This window comes from Leptidea sinapis, chromosome 14 (assembly GCF_905404315.1).
Source record: "Leptidea sinapis chromosome 14, ilLepSina1.1, whole genome shotgun sequence".
Lineage (NCBI taxonomy): Eukaryota > Metazoa > Arthropoda > Insecta > Lepidoptera > Pieridae > Leptidea > Leptidea sinapis.
Genome location: NC_066278.1, coordinates 9,987,184 through 10,005,608, shown reverse-complemented (window position 1 = coordinate 10,005,608; position 18,425 = coordinate 9,987,184). Strand labels below are relative to the sequence as shown.

Genomic DNA, 18,425 nt, shown 5'->3' with positions numbered 1-18,425 from the left:
CAAACGAAAAGCTTTCAAAGTGTGGATATGAATCACTCCCATTTCTTTTTAATTTTTGTTTATTAAGATTTGGGGATTTAAAATACACTTAAATTCTAGGACCTATTGTGCCCCCTACTTGCACTAGCGCCTGCCCTCAACTCTTAATGTCTAAAAAAACATCTCAATCTCATATTAAATGTATGGGAGTGTTTAATACCAAAAATTTAGATTTTTCTATTCATGTCATTATACAGATTAGGTAACGTGTTTTCGATATCAGTTTATTTTTTTTTAATATCTGTAATAGTTATGGAATAGTCACCAGGTCATACTTAACGATTACACTTCGCATTGCCATGTCGAGCTATATCTCTACGCTGATGAGTAACAAGAACAGCTAGTATTATATATAAAATTAAATATATTATGTATACTGCATTTATAATAATAAAATTATTTTTATTATTGAACCTACTACAATCATTATATTTAGTATGACACATGACTACAGGATGCTAGCGCAGGGCATGCACGACGGTGGGTGGGTGTTCCTGGCGAACTGCCACCTGGCCTGCCAGTGGCTGGGCTCGCTGCGTGGTCTGGACAACCCCAAGATCCACCCTCGCTTCAGGCTGTGGCTGTCCTCCATGCCGGACGACAAGTTTCCTCTGAGCGTTCTGCAGAGGAGCATCAAGATGACGACAGAACCTCCACAGGTATATTACACAAGTACCGGACTTTTTATGCACTCTTATAATTTTATTTTGGCAACAGTCATGTACAAAAATAATGTTCTTATTCTAATCCTTAATATGTTATTGTAAATGACCATGAGCTGTAAGTAAATTATGAATAGCACAATGGATATACAAAAAGAAAACAAAAAATTGAAAAAAAAAAGGAAACATTTTTGATTTATAGATAGTTCTTAGAAAAAAAATCAATGATCAATAATTCTTCTATTAGCAGTAAAAGGATCTAATATATAATATCTTTTTATCTTTTTTATTTAAATCTTTTGTGGGGCGATGTATATGCTTTTACAACAGGCTCCCAGAGAATGTGTAAACAAAAGTATTACGTTATTCAAAAGAATAGTTAAAAAACGTTTGTGAGGTAAAGGTAACTATAACATAAATGACTTTCTTAATGATACCACAGATTGGGAATGGAGCGACCGCCCTCAGGCTATTAAATAATAAGTTTAATTGTACAATGTTACTTTGTAAATGTTACTTTAATTGTTAAACATATTTTTGATGAAAAAAAAGCCCGCTGAGTTTGTTGCGCCCATTCTTCTCAGGCCTGAGGCATTCATTTTGGAATGGGTGGTAGTTTTTGTTTGACTTTCAATAAGTGATTTCACATCCTATTTTGAATAAAAATATTTGAATTTGAATACAAATTAAATGATTAACAAATAATTAAATCCACCAATATAAATATTTGGGTATTAAATTCGACCTTTGTGTGTCATTTTATAACTTAACACCGATAAAATTATCTTACCTAATAAACAGAATATAAATAAATAAATTCTAAGAAATAGAACTAAAAGTAACTTGAGTAAACGAAAACTTATTATGCACACTACTAATCCAAGTTGACATAGAATTAATATGCTTCAACATATAAAGTAAACATACAACATTTTTGAAATGACAACTTCTTTAGCGTCGTTGTAATTTGAAAGTCGATGGAACGAATAAGCGAGACAGTAAAAAGAGACAGATACATAAATTAATAAGATTTAACGTGGGAGAAATGATACTTACATATGACGCGAGTATACCTTAATATATTCTGACGTCATGACGTATTACTACATAGACACCAGGATAACATAAATATGGTAGCGCTGATAGTAATATCTTTCATAGCGGTTCATGCACAGTTCAGGTTTCACTTCGAACATGTGTATTTTGTACGCACGCATTTTTTTAATACATATACTGCTAATCCATTCCTAAGCAAGTGATATATGTAAATTTAATCGTGTTCTTTTACAGGGTTTGAAGGGCAACCTCGTTCGGATATTCTCGAATTTGAATGAAAACAAGTTCGACGAGGCGACGCCGATGTATCGCCGGCTGTTGTTCTGCGTGTCGTTCTTCCATTGCTCGCTCATCGCCAGGAAACGTTTCCGACAGCTCGGTTACAACGCAGTGTACAGCTTCAACGATGCAGACTTTGATGTTAGTTAACCTTGTTCTGCCGCTAATTACGTACCACGCTGTCTCGACGTCTCGACTCAACTTGTGAAACTGGATGATTAGAAATGAACATATAAACACACAATTTATTTTTGAAGTGAAAACTACTTTAGCGGCGTTGAACAATTTCCTTGGGATGGTTATAAAATGTTAAACTCGCGTCAGGACACGTGACATTCGTAAGACAGTCGTTGAAATTATAGATGAAAGTTAAATTTTGCTGACGGTTAAACTTGTAGGTACTTTCCGATTTCTTATGCATTTTATTTATGTTATGTACCTTTAAGAATAAATATTCTTAAAGATACATTAACACATAATATAACAGGTGGTAGGCATATTTAAAGTCCATTATTTGGACAGGCAGAGGGTTCGAGCTCGTACAGCCGCATTCGTTATTTAATAATAAATTGTCAAAGCCATCGTTGCAAGATTTTTACTATATTGTTCTTTCTACAAACGTAGAATAGCTCGAGGAATAAATAATTTTAAGAATTTTTGCTTTGTTAGGCCAAAGAAGTATAACTTCTTGCGTGCACACATAAGTACATAAACACTTTTTTGGAACGGAACCTGATTGACTCGGATAAGTCATTATTAAAATAGAAAAAAATAACTCGCAATAGCAACTTTAGTATTAACGCGATAACACGGTAAGCGTATGATAATTGACATGGAAGACACAACACTACAATGCAGGCGCGCGAGGCGAGGCTCGCGGATAGCGGGGGGAGGTACTCCTGCTTTTTACCCCAGGCCCCGACTGCATTCAACTCGCGCCATAACTGTAGCAAAGCCATGTTGTGGCACGAAAATACTAGACTCGTTCGTTTTATTCGCGCATGTGACAAGCCTAATTAAGTGTATCGATTTGCATTGGAAGGAATCGGTACGACCGCAGACTGGGTGGGCATCAGGGGGCACCGTTCTCCTTCATTACCGCAGACCCATTGTTGCTCTGTCTCACGGCCGCGTTGGGCCACTGTTTGTATTTATTACACACAGTAATGTAGTAATAGGCATGTATGCATTTGTGGGCTAGAAAACTTTAGGTAATAGGACTCTTGACGACAACGGAAAAACACCGCCGACTATCCCGCGGTGTCAGAGCTCTATGCCTGAAGTACAGTTCAGACAGAAAACTGTTAGGCGAGCTCTGTTTTCGTTGGACGTCAGAAAGTCAAGCGGGCCGGATGGCATTTCTCCAATCGTGCTTAGAACGTGTGCCCCTGAGTTGACGCCGGTGCTATCGCAGACAGTTCGTATCCGGCAAACTACAGGCCTATTGCTATTACCTCCCTGCTCTCCAAAATCATGGAGAGCATAATTAGCCGTCAGCTCTTGGTATATCTAGAGGGTCACCAGTTGATCAATGACCGACAATACGGGTTTCGCCATGGTCGGTCGGCAGGTGATCTTCTGGTATACCTAACACATAGATGGGCAGCGGCTATTGAAAGCAAGGGGGAAGGCCTGGCAGTTAGCTTGGATATAGCGAAGGCCTTTGATCGTGTATGGCACAAGGCGCTCCTCTCCAAACTTCCATCATTTCGGCTTCCCGAGAGCTTGTCCAAGTGGACCTCCAGCTTCCTCACTGGGCGCAGCATACAGGTCGTTGTCGACGGATATTGCTCGAACCCGAAGCCCGTGAATGCTGGAGTGCCCCAAGGCTGTGTGCTGTCTCCCACGCTGTTTCTTCTGCATATCAATAATATGTTGGACACCTCCAACATTCATTGCTATGCAGACGACAGCACTGGTGATGCCGTATACACTGGCCATGCAGGTCTCTTTCGGGAAATCGTCGACCAGTGCCGGGAGAAACTTGTGTCTTCTATCGAGTCCTCTCTTGAGAAGGTCGCGAAATGGGGTAAATTGAACCTTGTCCAATTTAACCCCCAGAAGACTCAAGTTTGCGCGTTTACCACTAAAAAAACCCCATTTGTCGTATCACCGCTCTTCGAGAACACTTCTCTTAAAGCCGCGCCTAGTATCGGAATACTGGGTCTCGAGATCTCGAGCGATTGCCAATTTCGTGGTCATCTGGAAGGCAAAGCCAAATTGGCTTCAAAGAAACTGGGCGTCATTAATAGAGCACGGCAATACTTCAAGCCGGCCCACATACTAGCGCTCTACAAAGCGCAGGTCCGGCCACACATGGAGTATTGCTGTCATCTCTGGTCTGGCGCACCCCAGTATCAGCTCGATCCATTTGACCGCGTGCAACGCAGAGCAGCTCGAATTGTCGGGGACCCAGTGCTCTGTGAACGGCTGGATCATTTGGCGTTGCGTAGAGACGTCGCTTCATTGTGTGTCTTCTACCGCATTTATCACGGGGAGTGTTCCGAAGAGCTGTTTAACCTGATTCCTGCCGCCGAATTCCACCTTCGCACGACACGACAAGTTAGGATATCATCCTCATCATCTGGATGTGTAGCGGCCCTCCACAGTGCGGTTTTCAAGGAGCTTTCTTCCACGTACTACAAAGCTGTGGAATGAGCTTCCTTGTGCGGTGTTTCCTGGACGATACGACATTGGAACCTTCAAAAAAAGCTCGTACACTTTCCTTAAAGGCCGGCAACGCTCCTGTGATTCCTCTGGTGTTGCAAGAGAGTGTGGGCGGCGGTGATCACTTAACAACAGGTGACCCTTACGCTCGTATGTCCTCCTATTCCATAAAAAAAAGGTAAGTATTTAATTGTTGTAAACAATGCAAGCAACAAAACCATGTAAGCGTGCGCTTTAATTGCTAAAATGTAGCAATATTGCTATGAATTTCTGGTTTGCTGGTATATAAGTATCATGTATTTTTATGTAGTAGGTATCTAACTGAATAATTTTTATTTAAGGTATCGGACAACCTGCTGGCGAATTACCTCGAGGAGTACGACGAGGTGCCGTGGGACGCGCTGCGCTACTTGTTCGCCATCATCAACTACGGCGGACACATCACCGACGACTGGGACAAGCGCGTGCTCATCGCCTACATCAACCAGTTCTTCTGCGAGGAAGCTCTTGACACCCCTTTCTACAGGTACTGTATCAATTGATAAAGGTGTATGAGAATTGAGATTGAAGTGAGAGTTGGGTATGGCAGAAAAATTAACGCAGTTGAGATGCGATCACTGCGTAGTATGTATGATGGTGAGACTTATTGATATAATTCCGAATGTGGTAATACGAGCGCGCTGTGGTCTAAAAGAGGATGTTGTGACAAGGACTGAGAAAGGAATGCTGAAATGGTTTGGATACGTGGAGCGAATGACGCAAAAGTATAAGGCAAGTGTGTGTGGGAAGTCGGTCGCGGGAGACCTCGTAGAACATTCGTCTACCAAATTGGGGACGTTTTGAGAAAAGGAAAGGTCCGAAGCACCCGCAACCGGCGAGCAGGTTTGAAAAGAGTAATGAATGTAGATGAAGCGCTTGAGGTGTGTAAGGATAGACGCAAGTGGCATTCTATTGTCTCTGCCTACCCCGACGGGAACAAGGCGTGAGAATTTATAGATCTAATTATTTACTGCACTTGTTAGGTAGGTAGGTACTCTTTGGAGGTTTTATGATTTACCACTCTTTTTCATTTTTTTTAACAAATACAAGTAAGTGAAAAAGTTAATAAATAAATAAAATATAATGTAAAATCCTGAAACTATAAATATAAATTTAAAAGAGTGACAATGAGAGTTAGTGGTGATAAATCTTTGAAATTCATATGTGTCATATTTTTAACCTCAGATAACGTAACGAGCAGATGTCCCACTTACATTTTTAAATTTTAGGATAGATATGTACTATTGGCATCTGGTTTTATGATTAGTAGTGAACAATTTAATAAATCAAATCAAAATCACTTTATTCATGTAGGTCAAGGACAATGACTTATGAATGTCATAAGTTTTCTTTGCTTATATTATTGTTTAATGTTTTATGATGTGACATTATTACGAATTCCCAAATGATATTGTTAAATCTTTTTAAAATAAATTAACTACTTTCCTTAATACTTGTATGACCATAAAGTCAGTGAGATAATAACTTTTTCTTTATTTTGTTTATTAATTTATACTGTTTCATCGAAATATTTATAAAATATGTAATTAGTACAATCGTTCTTAAGGCGCGGACTGACTAGGATTGTAAACGCTACAACTAATAGTACAATATTTGTGTTAATCATGTGGCTAAGCTGCAAATGGGCATTTATTTTACTGGTTTTCTTTTGTTTATTCAAAATATACATATTAATTAGAATAATTTTTCGGTTCAAGTTTTAGAAAAATACCAATATTGTTTTCGTTGAAAATTTAGAGATTTTTAACTCCAAAGTTTATTTTTGGGTAGCAACTTCCAAATTTTTTATTGGATATTACATATATCCATTGTATTAGATTTATCAGCTAATGGTAAATAAAGATCTCTTATTAACTCAAAAAGATAGAAGTTACTCATATAAAAAGTCAAACTTTGATTATCTATAATGATTACTTTACCGTTTGTCAGATTATCGAGTATCCCCGCGTACCACATCCCGCGGGACGGTAGCCTGGAGTCGTACCGGGATTTCCTGGACGTGCTACCAGCGCAGGAACGCGCCGAGTCAGTGGGACAGCACGCGTCTGCTGATGTGGCAACACAGGCGCAGGTACCCACTATATCAACTACAGCCGCAATAGGGCTCGACCTTAGGGCGGTAAAATACGACGATGTTTTTTTATGAAAATAAAGGGACGAGACTAGCAGGACTTCCAGCTGATGGTAATTGATAAGCCCTGTTCATTAAATGCAGTGCCGCTCGAGATTCTTGAAACACCCAAAAATTCGGAGAGAGGTGTTAAGTCTCATTTGCTCAGTAATTTCACTAGCTACGGCGCCCTTGAGACAGGAACACAATATTTCTTACACATTACTGTTTCACGCTGTGGTTCCCATACCAGCCAGCATCCTGTGCAAAGGAGCCTCCCACTTGTGTCTAAATGATAGCAGACATACAAAGAATTAAGGACTTTTCGGGATGAAATTTAATTATTTAATTTAAAATGTAACTTCTACAAGTTATAGAGGTTTTTTTTCTATTGTTTTGAAGTGCCTATATAATGCATTCTTTGGTATTTTCTTCTAGACTTTGAACGCAAAAACGTTATGATTTAACTTTTCAGGCTCAGTTTAGAACGATTACTTAAAGATTTTATGAATGTGGTATTACCAGCCATTGACTATATGGCTGTATTATGTAGTTACCTTTGACTTTACTAACTTAAGCATAGAAGGAAGTGCATTTAAAAAAATATATTTCAGGATGCGCTCATTATGTGCTCGACACTGTTTGCGCTCGCGTCAACTGGAGGGGGTGGGGCAGGCGGAGGGGAGGATCAAAAGGTACCCTGACTATAATTATTTTGTGAAGGAATGTGTAGTTGAAATAAATTAATATGTTGATTTTACATGAACCTGTACCTAAGACATATTCTTCTTTGATAGAACCTTAATTATAATGGCGAGGTGTAATTATCGTGCAAATCGCTACATTACTAGATCTTTCAGAAGTTGCAACGACTTATTACATGAAGTAGATCTAATAAAAATTTGTTCATCTGGCACAAAACTAAAAAGAACGTGATCTTCTAAGATTTTAAGATTAAATAATAGTAGTTAAGTTGGTTTGAAAGCGTAATATTATGTCCTTACAATAGTTTTATAATATGTGGAAACCTCTAAGTAGCTATCATTAATTTAAATGATTTCATATTGTAAGCTCGCTGTAAGCTTACGTAGAACTCGTAGGGACTTCCCAAATACTTTTTTTAAATTTCGTTATAATATATTAATATAGTACAATAAAAATATTAATATTTTATAATTAAATAGCCTGAGGGTGTTCAAAAGAGGGCTCTATTCCTATTCTGTGGTCATTAAGGAAATTATTTTTGTTATACTTAGTAACCTTTACCATTTTACTGTCGCTATTGTTGCACCACGCTATATATGACTTGATTATTTATGTTCGGTATTATAAGGGGACTGTATATTGTTTGAAAGCCATAATAAAAACAACTGTGGAAAAGAACAGTGCTTATACCACCTACCTCTACTGCTCGCCTTATACCAACTGCCTCGTCACAAACAGTATCCACCGGTGCACGGTACTACAGGAACAACAATCGAGAGAATATCTCGGACAGCACGGTGTTTGCAAGCAAAAGAGAGGGTGTCCAGGCCCCACATACGCTTCGCGATTGTCGCTCGAATCGCCACCGATATGCTACCGGCTTCAACTTAGAGTTGAGGTACAGTAGCGATAAATATATAAACATACTATCCGTTCCTGCTTCGCTAGGCGAATTTTAAAAGGAAAGAACGTGGTACTTCAAAAAATTACAAGCCATAAACCATCTCGGATAAATTTCGCATCGAATGGTGGTAGTTTCATGTCGATACGATCAGTGGTTTAGGCGTGACTGAACCTTAAAGCCATTATATATATATATATATAGATAATTGTGAATTGCAGGTGGACGACTTAGCAGCAGAAATGATTGTGAAGTTGCCGTCGAAGATCGACGTGGAGACGACGGAACGCATGATGGGCCCCGAGATCGTGATGCCCATGTGTGTCTCCCTGCTGCAGGAGATCGGATACTTCAACGTGCTCATCACCACTATATTGTCTGGACTGAGGGTATTCTAAGCTTTTTCTTCTGTGAACCAGTAATGTGTAAGCATTGTTGTTTTGGTCTGAAGGGCGCTGTAGCTATAGAAATTACTGGGCAAATGAGACTGAACATCATGTCTCAAGGTGACAAGCGCAATTGTAGTGCCACCCAGGATTTATGGGTTTTTTAAGAAACCTGAGCGGCACTGCATTGTTATCCTGCTCGTCTCGTCTCTTATTGTCATAATATTATTAGAATTATTAGAATTATCTATCATTAAACTTTATTGAATTGTATGTGCTGTGCTTGTAGGTGCTTCCTGAACTCCTGAATTGACATATTGGTTTTTCCCTTTCAGGAGCTGCGTCGAGCAATCGAGGGTTTGGTTGTGATGTCGGATATGTTGGAGATGATGTACCATTGTATATTTGAAGGGAAAGTACCGTCGTTTTGGCAAAAAGGTAAATTTGATAATGATAATGTTTATTTCATATAGGAAGACCAACAGTGTACAATTATTTTAAATAAAATCTATAGTAACAAAATAATTCTAAATAATAGCAAATTGATAATTTAATAAAGTTATGAATACTTACGTTAGTACTATCAACGATCGAAGTGATAAAAGTATTGGACCATACTTTAATACATATCTATAATTAATACATAACAATCTAGTTAAGGAATTCGATTCTCAACAACTGCCTAGCCTTATGCTACATTAGAAAAAAAATATAGGTGTAAGCCAACTCGCTTATTAATTTTGTTTAAAAGTTTTTGCTCACACGCCGCAAGTAGGAATTTTGCTTGTATTTAGATTTATTTAGTGGTGTATGTATAAAAGGATTACAATGTAATAGATAAGCAATGTATAGGTTATATTAATTTTCAAATTCATGTGTCTCTTGTGTCTATCTTGCCTGTCTTTTGTATGTAATCGACGCTCTTTTTTAGAAGGGACAACAGGAGCGGGACGTTCAGTTGATGGTAATTGATATGCCTTGCCCATTACAATGCAGTGCCACTCAGGATTCTAGAACAACCCAAAAAATCTGAGCGGATTTCGCGCGCTAGCGTGCCCTTCAGACCGAAACACAATAATGCCTTATGGCAGAAAAATTAATAAAATAAAAGGATAACTTCTAAGAATGTGTGTGTGTGTGTGTGTGTGTGTGTGTGTGTGTGTGTGTGTGTGTGTGTGTGTGTATGTAATAATGTGTGACAGTGTTTAGATATGGTATTATGATTTGTATATATTTATTGAGAATATTAAGAAGTATATATTTATAAATTCTCGGTCTCATGGAAATTCAGCCCATGGTTTTTGATTGTTTTTTTTACATTGATAAAGTCTGTGGGTATATGTTTGGTCTTTCGTTGGCTGCATTATATATGTGGTTACTGTAAATATAGAATTGTCTTCTAGCCAGTTTGGTTTTATGTGGGGAATTAACACTATGTTGAATTCGCCACCAGGTCGGCCGTCGATCAAGCCCCTGGGCTCGTGGTGCCGCGAGCTGTTCCTGCGCGGGTCCCACCTGTCCGCGTGGGCCAACGCCCCCCGTTCTCCCCCCACGCTGTGCTGGCTGCCGGCATTGGTGGCACCCACTGGCTTCCTCACGGCAGTGATGCAGGTACCTCACTACATCACCAATCACCATACACTTACAATATACTGGCGTTACAATATACACAAGCTGACAGCCCGATGAAGCGTGACTAATTTTGTTTTGACTATGTGTGCGTTGGCGACTGGTTTAGTTTTCAAAATACTACTGACAATTTTAAGCACGGCTGACTGCTTACAATTTGTCAATAAAATCCAGCTACTGTAGATACGATTTATTGGTGGTGGTCTTCATAAGGATGAGTGTAGTGGGTTTGCTATAACGTTGTTATAACGGTCTCCGTCTCCCGCGCACTACGAGCATAAGTCCGCAGTAAGAGACTGGACGCTATCGGATGAAGGACCTCCGAATGGTCCGAAACTAGTCGGTACCCACACCGATTAATCGTGAGTAAAGCCGTCTTAATAAATAAGGGCCTCGTTCACCATGTCCAAGTAAAGCTGTAATTAGTAACTTCTCGATTAACGTTAATTGGAAGCTACATGTTATCAGTATCTTTTGCCAATTTCACAAGCGAAAATTATGTCTTGAGTAACTACTGATTGGTTTAAGTGAGTAATGAATCTAATAATAATCTTGTTTAATGTTTAGCGTTCATTTCACTGTTTAACGCCAGATATTTCTGTTTGTTTACCTTTGAAACTAGAAACCATCTGGAAATAGTATAATACAGTTTTTGTCATTTAGTGGTTACTTGTGTGAATATCATTATTATGGATATAATTAAAAGAGAGAGAAGTGCATACTTTACACGAGAGATATTTTGGTATTATTAAATAGAAATATGGTGATATCTTGGAATTTAAATATACTTGGTATTTGTTCCATGGAAGAATAATCTTAACTCGTCCAATTGATGATAAATCAAATCGAATGATGCACAAAACAACAAATGATAATAATAGTAGGCACATAATATCATGCAACTGTCAAGTAACCGTGCTAATTGGCAGAAGATGTGGCAAGTTAGTTACGCGACAGTTAATCTTACTTAAAGATTAGTGTTACTTTAAGGTCGTGAAATTCGCATGTTATGTTACTATTGACTTTACTCAGTGATTAGCTTTACTTGATAGTTTTTTAATTATTTATGTAATTTAATTTTCAATGCCTTTGCGCACTTGTTAGTTAGTAATGATTTATGACAGACGACCGCCCGCGGCGAGGCGTGGCCCATCGACACGCTGTGCTGGGAGTTCAACGTGATGCCGCTGGAGGAGACGTCGTTCGTGCGCCCGCCGCGAGATGGCGGTGTCTACATACGGTGCGTACGACTAGGGCTGACATCTATAGAGCGTACTTAGACTTTGCTCAGACTTTACTTACGTAAAACTTAGCCGAGTAAAAAATAAAACGCGAACCTGATTTTTACATTGGTCTGCCTTAAGGACGCGTTCTCAAAACATAGGGGTATCGAATCGCACCACTACACTGACACCACTCAAACACATACACGTACTTAAAGGTAAATGCGGGAATCAAATGAATTTGATACTTTAGCAAGTTTGAATTTTGTTTTTTTTTAATACTTATGTATTTTTGATAATTGGTTGATGTATTCGTTTAGTAGTTAAATATTAGCCCCCTTATTCATAATTGTCCGCTACTTTTAAACAGCCGCTTAGGAGTGTTTTTACTCATTCTGACTTAAGTCAATAGAAGAAGACAGAGTGCGAATTAGCAATGCTTTAAGTTAGCAGACTATTATGAATAAGGGGGTAGAGCTTAAGATGGCAATTCTGTCGCATAACGACGTGTGCAGTAAATGCAGTTTTTTTTTAAATCCAAGATGGCCGCTGCGAAAAATTATGATTTCAGCAATATGGGTATCGTATCCGAGGTTATCGAGGGTACAGAGAACGATTTTGGGATCATTTTTGAAATCCAAGATGGCCGCCGCGCAACATTATGATTTCAACAATATGGGTATCGAATCCGAGGTTCTCGAGGGCGCAGAGAACGAATTTGGGATCATTTTTTAAATCCAAATTGGTAAAATTCGGAGGAGCCATCTTGGATTTCTATCTTGACCCGATATTCGTTATTGTTGACCCCGAAAACCATGAAAAAGACACCCATGAAGAAAAGTTGGTAAATTTCATAGGCGCCATCTTGGATTATTATATTTAGAGATGAACTTATAAATCACTAATTCTTAAAAAAAAATAGAGAAACATATTTTTTTGAAAATCGCAAAAACGCAGTCAGTGTACAAAATATGTAAAGTATCAAAGACAGCTTATAAAAAATATTCATGTTCGTACAGCGATCTTTCCGAGTACGACCTGCTACTTACAACCGACACAGTGCCTACCCACGACGGCGGCCGAGCGCGGACTGACGTTGTCTCGATAGATCTCTCTGTGCAATGCGTACGGAGTGACAAAATAAAATAACCCTTAATACCATACTATAGAGCTCATGCTTATCAGAAAAATATATGAATTTTAGACGATTCATTTTTATTTTTTTCTGAGATTATTTATAACATATTCATTAATTTATTACCCGTGTTTTTGAAAATATTATGTCTGCTTTCCTTATGTAATTTTTAAGAGACAAAATTATGTAAGTAGTAACAGAAAACTGATGCTGAATGAAGCTCCATTTCGTCAATTTTGTGTGAAGAGGTAAAAACGATTATCCGTTGATAATCGTTTTTACGACATAAAATATCGAAATTTCAAAGCAAATATTTCCCGCTAATTGGAGATAAAGAAGTAATCTATTTGTGGTAATTTTTGGTTTTGTTAGATTTAGTTTCATTTCATCACAAACTCTACCGAAAAATATCTTATTTTTGTCGGATTCGTAAACGCGTCCTTATGCTAAGTCTGCCTAAGGCAATAACCACACCTATAATTAATACTTCTAGATAGTCTCTTGCTGTTAGACAACCGATAAAAACAAGCCAGGAATACTACTATAGTGTGCATGACAAGTTCTAACTCAAGTCTCAAGACTTACACTCGCGATTTATGACACATTGTGTTGTGTGCGTGAATTGCTCAAAATAGAGGTTAAGTCAAAACTCAATGTTTTCGACGTTTTCACAGCTGTCTATCTAGACGTATAAATGATTTAAGATTTTAATATTATTATCATTCAATTGGTAATATTATGTTTATCGCAGTGGTCTGTACATGGAGGGCGCGAGCTGGAACAAGAAGGAGGGTTGGCTGCAGGAGCCGCTACCCATGCAACTGGTGTTCCCCATGACTCCTATACACTTCAAACCCATCCGGGCCACGGGACGCCGCATGAGAAGTGAGTCTCATGTGTAATGTAATACACGTGCTGATCCAGCAAATAAATTAAGTACCCCTGCTCATCTCAGTTCCTAAACGCTATGATACAGTTGGCATCTGCACTTTACTTAAAACGAACGTTTAGGACAAAATATACAATATATTTAGATAAGATAATATATAATCGCTCTAATCAGTACAAAAATATCTACCAATAATTTGTTAAAATGCCGCCTCATGTATGTATGCATATATACAAAATTTCATATCAATTCGACCAAAGAATCAAAATATAAAAATAACTGCTTACAGCGCCACCTATCCGGCACTGACGTAAGTATATTCGTCTCAGTGGTCACGTCGCCTATGTGTGCAGTTTCATATCGTTTGGGCTACCGGTTCTCGAGTTTTAAGTGAACATACACACATACATTCTCTTTTTTCTACATTTTCCTAATAATAATAGCGTCGGGCATTCATTGTTGATATTACCGTTCCGTGTGATAATAACCTTGTGAAAGCTGAAATAGACAAATTATCGAAGTAGCTACACCTAGCACACGTCGTTACTGACGTGTGAGATGTTGATTCAACAAAATTGTCCCAATAGTCGTTTCCATAAACGGTCTTATAGCAAAGAGCCTCGACCATCATCTCAAGAGGCTCTCACTTAATAACTGGATAAAGCGTCAGTTACAGAAAGCAGCTGTTTTGGGAACGGCACGCATCGTGCGGAAGTTCCTCAGTATGTCGCCCTAACCACCGGCGGAATTGTCGTGAACCAACGCCGGCGAGACTATTTTTTTTATATTTATATTATTGTTATATATGTTTTTTTTTTCAATAAGTTATATATATATAAATATAGAAAATAAGATAAAATTATAATAAAGAAAAATAAAAATAAGTCAATTAATTCAGGCTACAGTTTATATATTTTAAGCAAGCCAACGAAACGTGCAGCCCAATATGATGCATTTTCAATATCTTTTATTCAATTTAGTTTAGTGAGATAAATAGCTTCAAATTGCCTAATAAGTGTCTTTAGTTAGATTTCCTGCAGATTGAATAATGTTTAACTTAGTCTTAACTTACCCTACAGCCTCCCTAGATTGAATAATGTAATAAGCTTTTAACTTAGTCTTAACTTACCATACAGTCTCCAATATATTAAGTACATTATCCACATTTAATAATTACTGATGTGTGGACGAAATATCCTGGCGTGCGTCCGTGCAGAATGGGATGTCTCTATGCCAATTAATGGCTGACAGGCTTGCCATGCATGTTTCAGTATGACAACTCTGTTATCCCTACTTAAGGCGAAGCGTAAGCAGAAAACACGCAAACATGGTGTTTTTAGACAAGTTTTGTGGTGAAAGTATAGCATTTCGAGCTATGAACACTATTTAATCCTGTTACACATATCCTTAAGTCTTATATGTAGGTTGCTAATGCTTGCTGTTGGTTATAGTTAACACTACCGAGCCTTTTTGAACTACCATTTTTTCTTTGAAGTTAAACAAGTTTTTTGGCATGGCGTGACGCATTTTGTTGGTACTTCTCTCAGAAAAGTTATTCTTATAGCTTGTCCTTTTTGTGTAGGTTCATTTATTCAGATTAGTAGTGAATAACGAGGATTGTAAGCATATAAACTGTTTTCCACCCAAGAATTTTGAAAATATTGGCTTTGTTACATAGATGGGGGGCCGGCAGCCGTGAACTTATATTGCTCAAGGTCGCTGGCATTTAGTGTCGCCTTAAACATTATCTATAAAGCTATAAAGCTGCAGTGTTTGTTTGTTTGTTTGTTTGAACGCGCTAATCTCTGGTACTACTGGTCCGATTTGAATGATTCTTTCAGCGTTGGGTTGTCCATTTATCGAGGAAGGCTATAGGCTATGTTTTTTTTTTTAAATTAGGGATCCGTAATAAAATTGCTATTTTGTCACACAGGGTGTAAAATCGAAAACCTATTTTTGCGTGCGCTGCAAAAACTATAGACAATAGAACAAAATGATGTACAGGCTATAATATAGGCAATATTTTATTACTTATAAAACTATCGCGTGAATTATACTTTATATGGCAAAACAACGTTTGCCGGGTCAGCTAGTATTGAGATAAAATCTTTAGTTGCGAATGCCACGGGCAATTAGAGATAGCAGTAATGCAAAATCGTTGGTTAAGGTCGATGTAAAAGACATTTCTTGGGAATGAGTGACGCTGATCATGGCCACATACTCTAGGAAATGCTTATTACTAATGAACATAACCTCGGTGTCTCATTGTCTCATTTTACCATTATTTGTATTGTTTTTCTTTGTTTGTATTTTGCTTTGTCTTTATTGCTATTTAATTCAGTCATGTTGTTATATGTAAAAAAAAATCGACTTTAATTGGATATTTTTAAAATAATATTTACTTAATATTAAAATATTTTAAGTGAACTCGCTATTCCTCACATAAACACTTGAGGATGGCTTAAATTGTTTAATAGTTTGTTTCTTTTATATTTTAAACAATAAACAAAAAAACTTCTATTAAAATTATAATTGCTTTCAGACCGCTACGTTTGTCCGTGCTATTACTACCCGCTGCGGATGGGCGCTTTTGTGGTCGCAGTGGACGTCCACTCCGGAAAGGAGTCTCCAGATTTCTGGGTGAAGCGAGGCACCGCGCTTCTCTGCACTCTGGCCTCTTAGACCGCTAGGAGAATACGGCCCTGTTCCTAGAATCCATCTCAGGCCGTTATAAGCTGAATACATACGACGCCTGAGCAATACGAAACACGACAAGAGCCAAGACATCTGGAGTCGTATGCTCTATAGTTTTATCACCTTCGGCTATTGTTAACGGCCGTTCTCAATAACCTTTCTCTAGTTACGGATAGACAGCTATCCCCGTCAAATGGCAAAATCTTATCTATCCACGGTTTTCACAATCAAGGACAAGCGCTATCTATCTGTTAATAGCTTTTTCCCTTCCCAGCCTCCCACAAATGTTTAATGCAAATTTTTTTAAATCTTAAAAGTAAGTATTTAAGTGTAAAAGGATAGATTTGTCTACTTCTAGTAAGTAAAACTAAGTATAGATAGGTTATTGAAAACGGCTGTGAATGAGTCATTCAGCTGTGACAAATGATTGATTGAGCAATGTACAGAGATAAATGCTCTAGCGTAACTCATCCTCCTAGTTTCTAGTTTATATCAGATTATTTATTCTATTATGATATTTCCAATAAAACTTATGTTACCTAGGAATGTGTTCATTTTAACTGTCCTTTATTTATTTTTTTAATAATTAGATATGAAAATATTGTGAGGTTTTCAGTTTCTTTTTTCTTCGTTATTGGTGCAAGCGTCGATATCGAAATCTGTAGAACCGTTGACTCAATAATGTATGTGTTTTTGGCGTATGTGTTTTTAAAAACACAAATGGTCGTTTGTACTCCTCTTCATTAAAAAAAGATGTGTAGCGGTTAACCTTAAATCCTTCTGCCCCTCTCTATCTGTGCAAATTTAAATTGTGTTATTAATGAACAGATAATTTAAACATCTGACTTAATAAACATTTTAGCTTCAATTGTTGTTTTCTAAGCATTGTGTTTATGAAACATAATACTGTATTCATACGATTACTGGATAAAAAACTACCTGTAATGTTATCGAATAACTAATATATATATAAGTAAATCTAGATGTAATTATTTTTGCAACTAATTTACATTCATATACTAGCTGACCCAGCAAACGTTGTATTGCCGATATTAAAATCGAGTTACAAAAGTAACTGTTGATCGTAGATGGGTGAAAATTTGAAGTTGTATTCATTTTTTAATGTTGACTCATAATCAAACAAATTTAAAAACAAATGTCAAAAAAATTCAAAAAAAAAAAGTTCGTGTGGACCACCCTTAACATTTAGGGGGATGAAAAATAGATGTTGTCCGATTCTCAGACCTGCCCAATACGCACTCAAAATTTCATGAGAATCGGTCAAGCCGTTTCGGAGGAGTTCAATGTTTAACACTGTATTTATATATTTGTATGATTTTCTACACATGACTATTCCATCTCGACATTTCTTAATAGCTGCTACTAAATTTTCGTTTACTGAGACTGTTGAGTGAATCCACATTCCTAGAAGCTTAGCGGCCGTTTTCAATAACCTATCTATCGTTAGTTTAACTTACTATAGGTAAGCAAATCTATCCTTGTACGCTTGCTCACACTTTAATAAATTATCGACAGATAGCATTGGACTATAACTAATAATATATACTATATTGGACATAACTATGGATAGATAAGATCTTGTCATTAAACGGCTATAGCAATATATCCGTAACTAGAGATACGTTATTGAAAACGGCCGTAAATCATACGTCTAAATCGACTATGACAGCTGTGAAAACGTCGAAGAAGTTGACAGCTTACCTCTGTTATGAGCAATGCACGCACACAAACACAAAGTGATCAAATCGCGAGTGTAAGCTGTCGTTATTAATATTCTCGCGTTCCAACCAAAGAATTTTCTGCCCATGTTTAAATTAATATTCGAAATAACAATAATAGTATTTTCTTTGATTAAAGCGAGTGTTACACATTTTAATAAAACACTTTTAAAGGATTAAAACGCGTGCATTTGTAACTGTGTTTTTTTACATTAGATTTTTGCGTTAAAGTTACATTTTTATTAATATTT

The 18,425-nt window shown here is 37.5% G+C and overlaps 1 protein-coding gene across 1 annotated transcript in view; it reads left to right on the top strand.

Annotated features, from left to right (window-relative positions):
- LOC126967854 (dynein axonemal heavy chain 2-like) overlaps positions 1-16,977 on the top strand; it is a 42,058-nt gene extending 25,081 nt beyond the window's left edge. The window contains exons 24-34 of the mRNA XM_050812538.1: positions 494-698; positions 1,992-2,177; positions 5,045-5,229; positions 6,693-6,834; positions 7,488-7,568; positions 8,701-8,868; positions 9,201-9,303; positions 10,319-10,476; positions 11,619-11,734; positions 13,604-13,737; positions 16,284-16,977. Of these exons, the coding sequence (XP_050668495.1) occupies positions 494-698; positions 1,992-2,177; positions 5,045-5,229; positions 6,693-6,834; positions 7,488-7,568; positions 8,701-8,868; positions 9,201-9,303; positions 10,319-10,476; positions 11,619-11,734; positions 13,604-13,737; positions 16,284-16,423 (1,618 nt within the window). The 3' untranslated portion in view covers positions 16,424-16,977. The remainder of the gene's footprint in view (positions 1-493; positions 699-1,991; positions 2,178-5,044; positions 5,230-6,692; positions 6,835-7,487; positions 7,569-8,700; positions 8,869-9,200; positions 9,304-10,318; positions 10,477-11,618; positions 11,735-13,603; positions 13,738-16,283) is intronic.
- Positions 16,978-18,425: the final 1,448 nt, after the last annotated feature.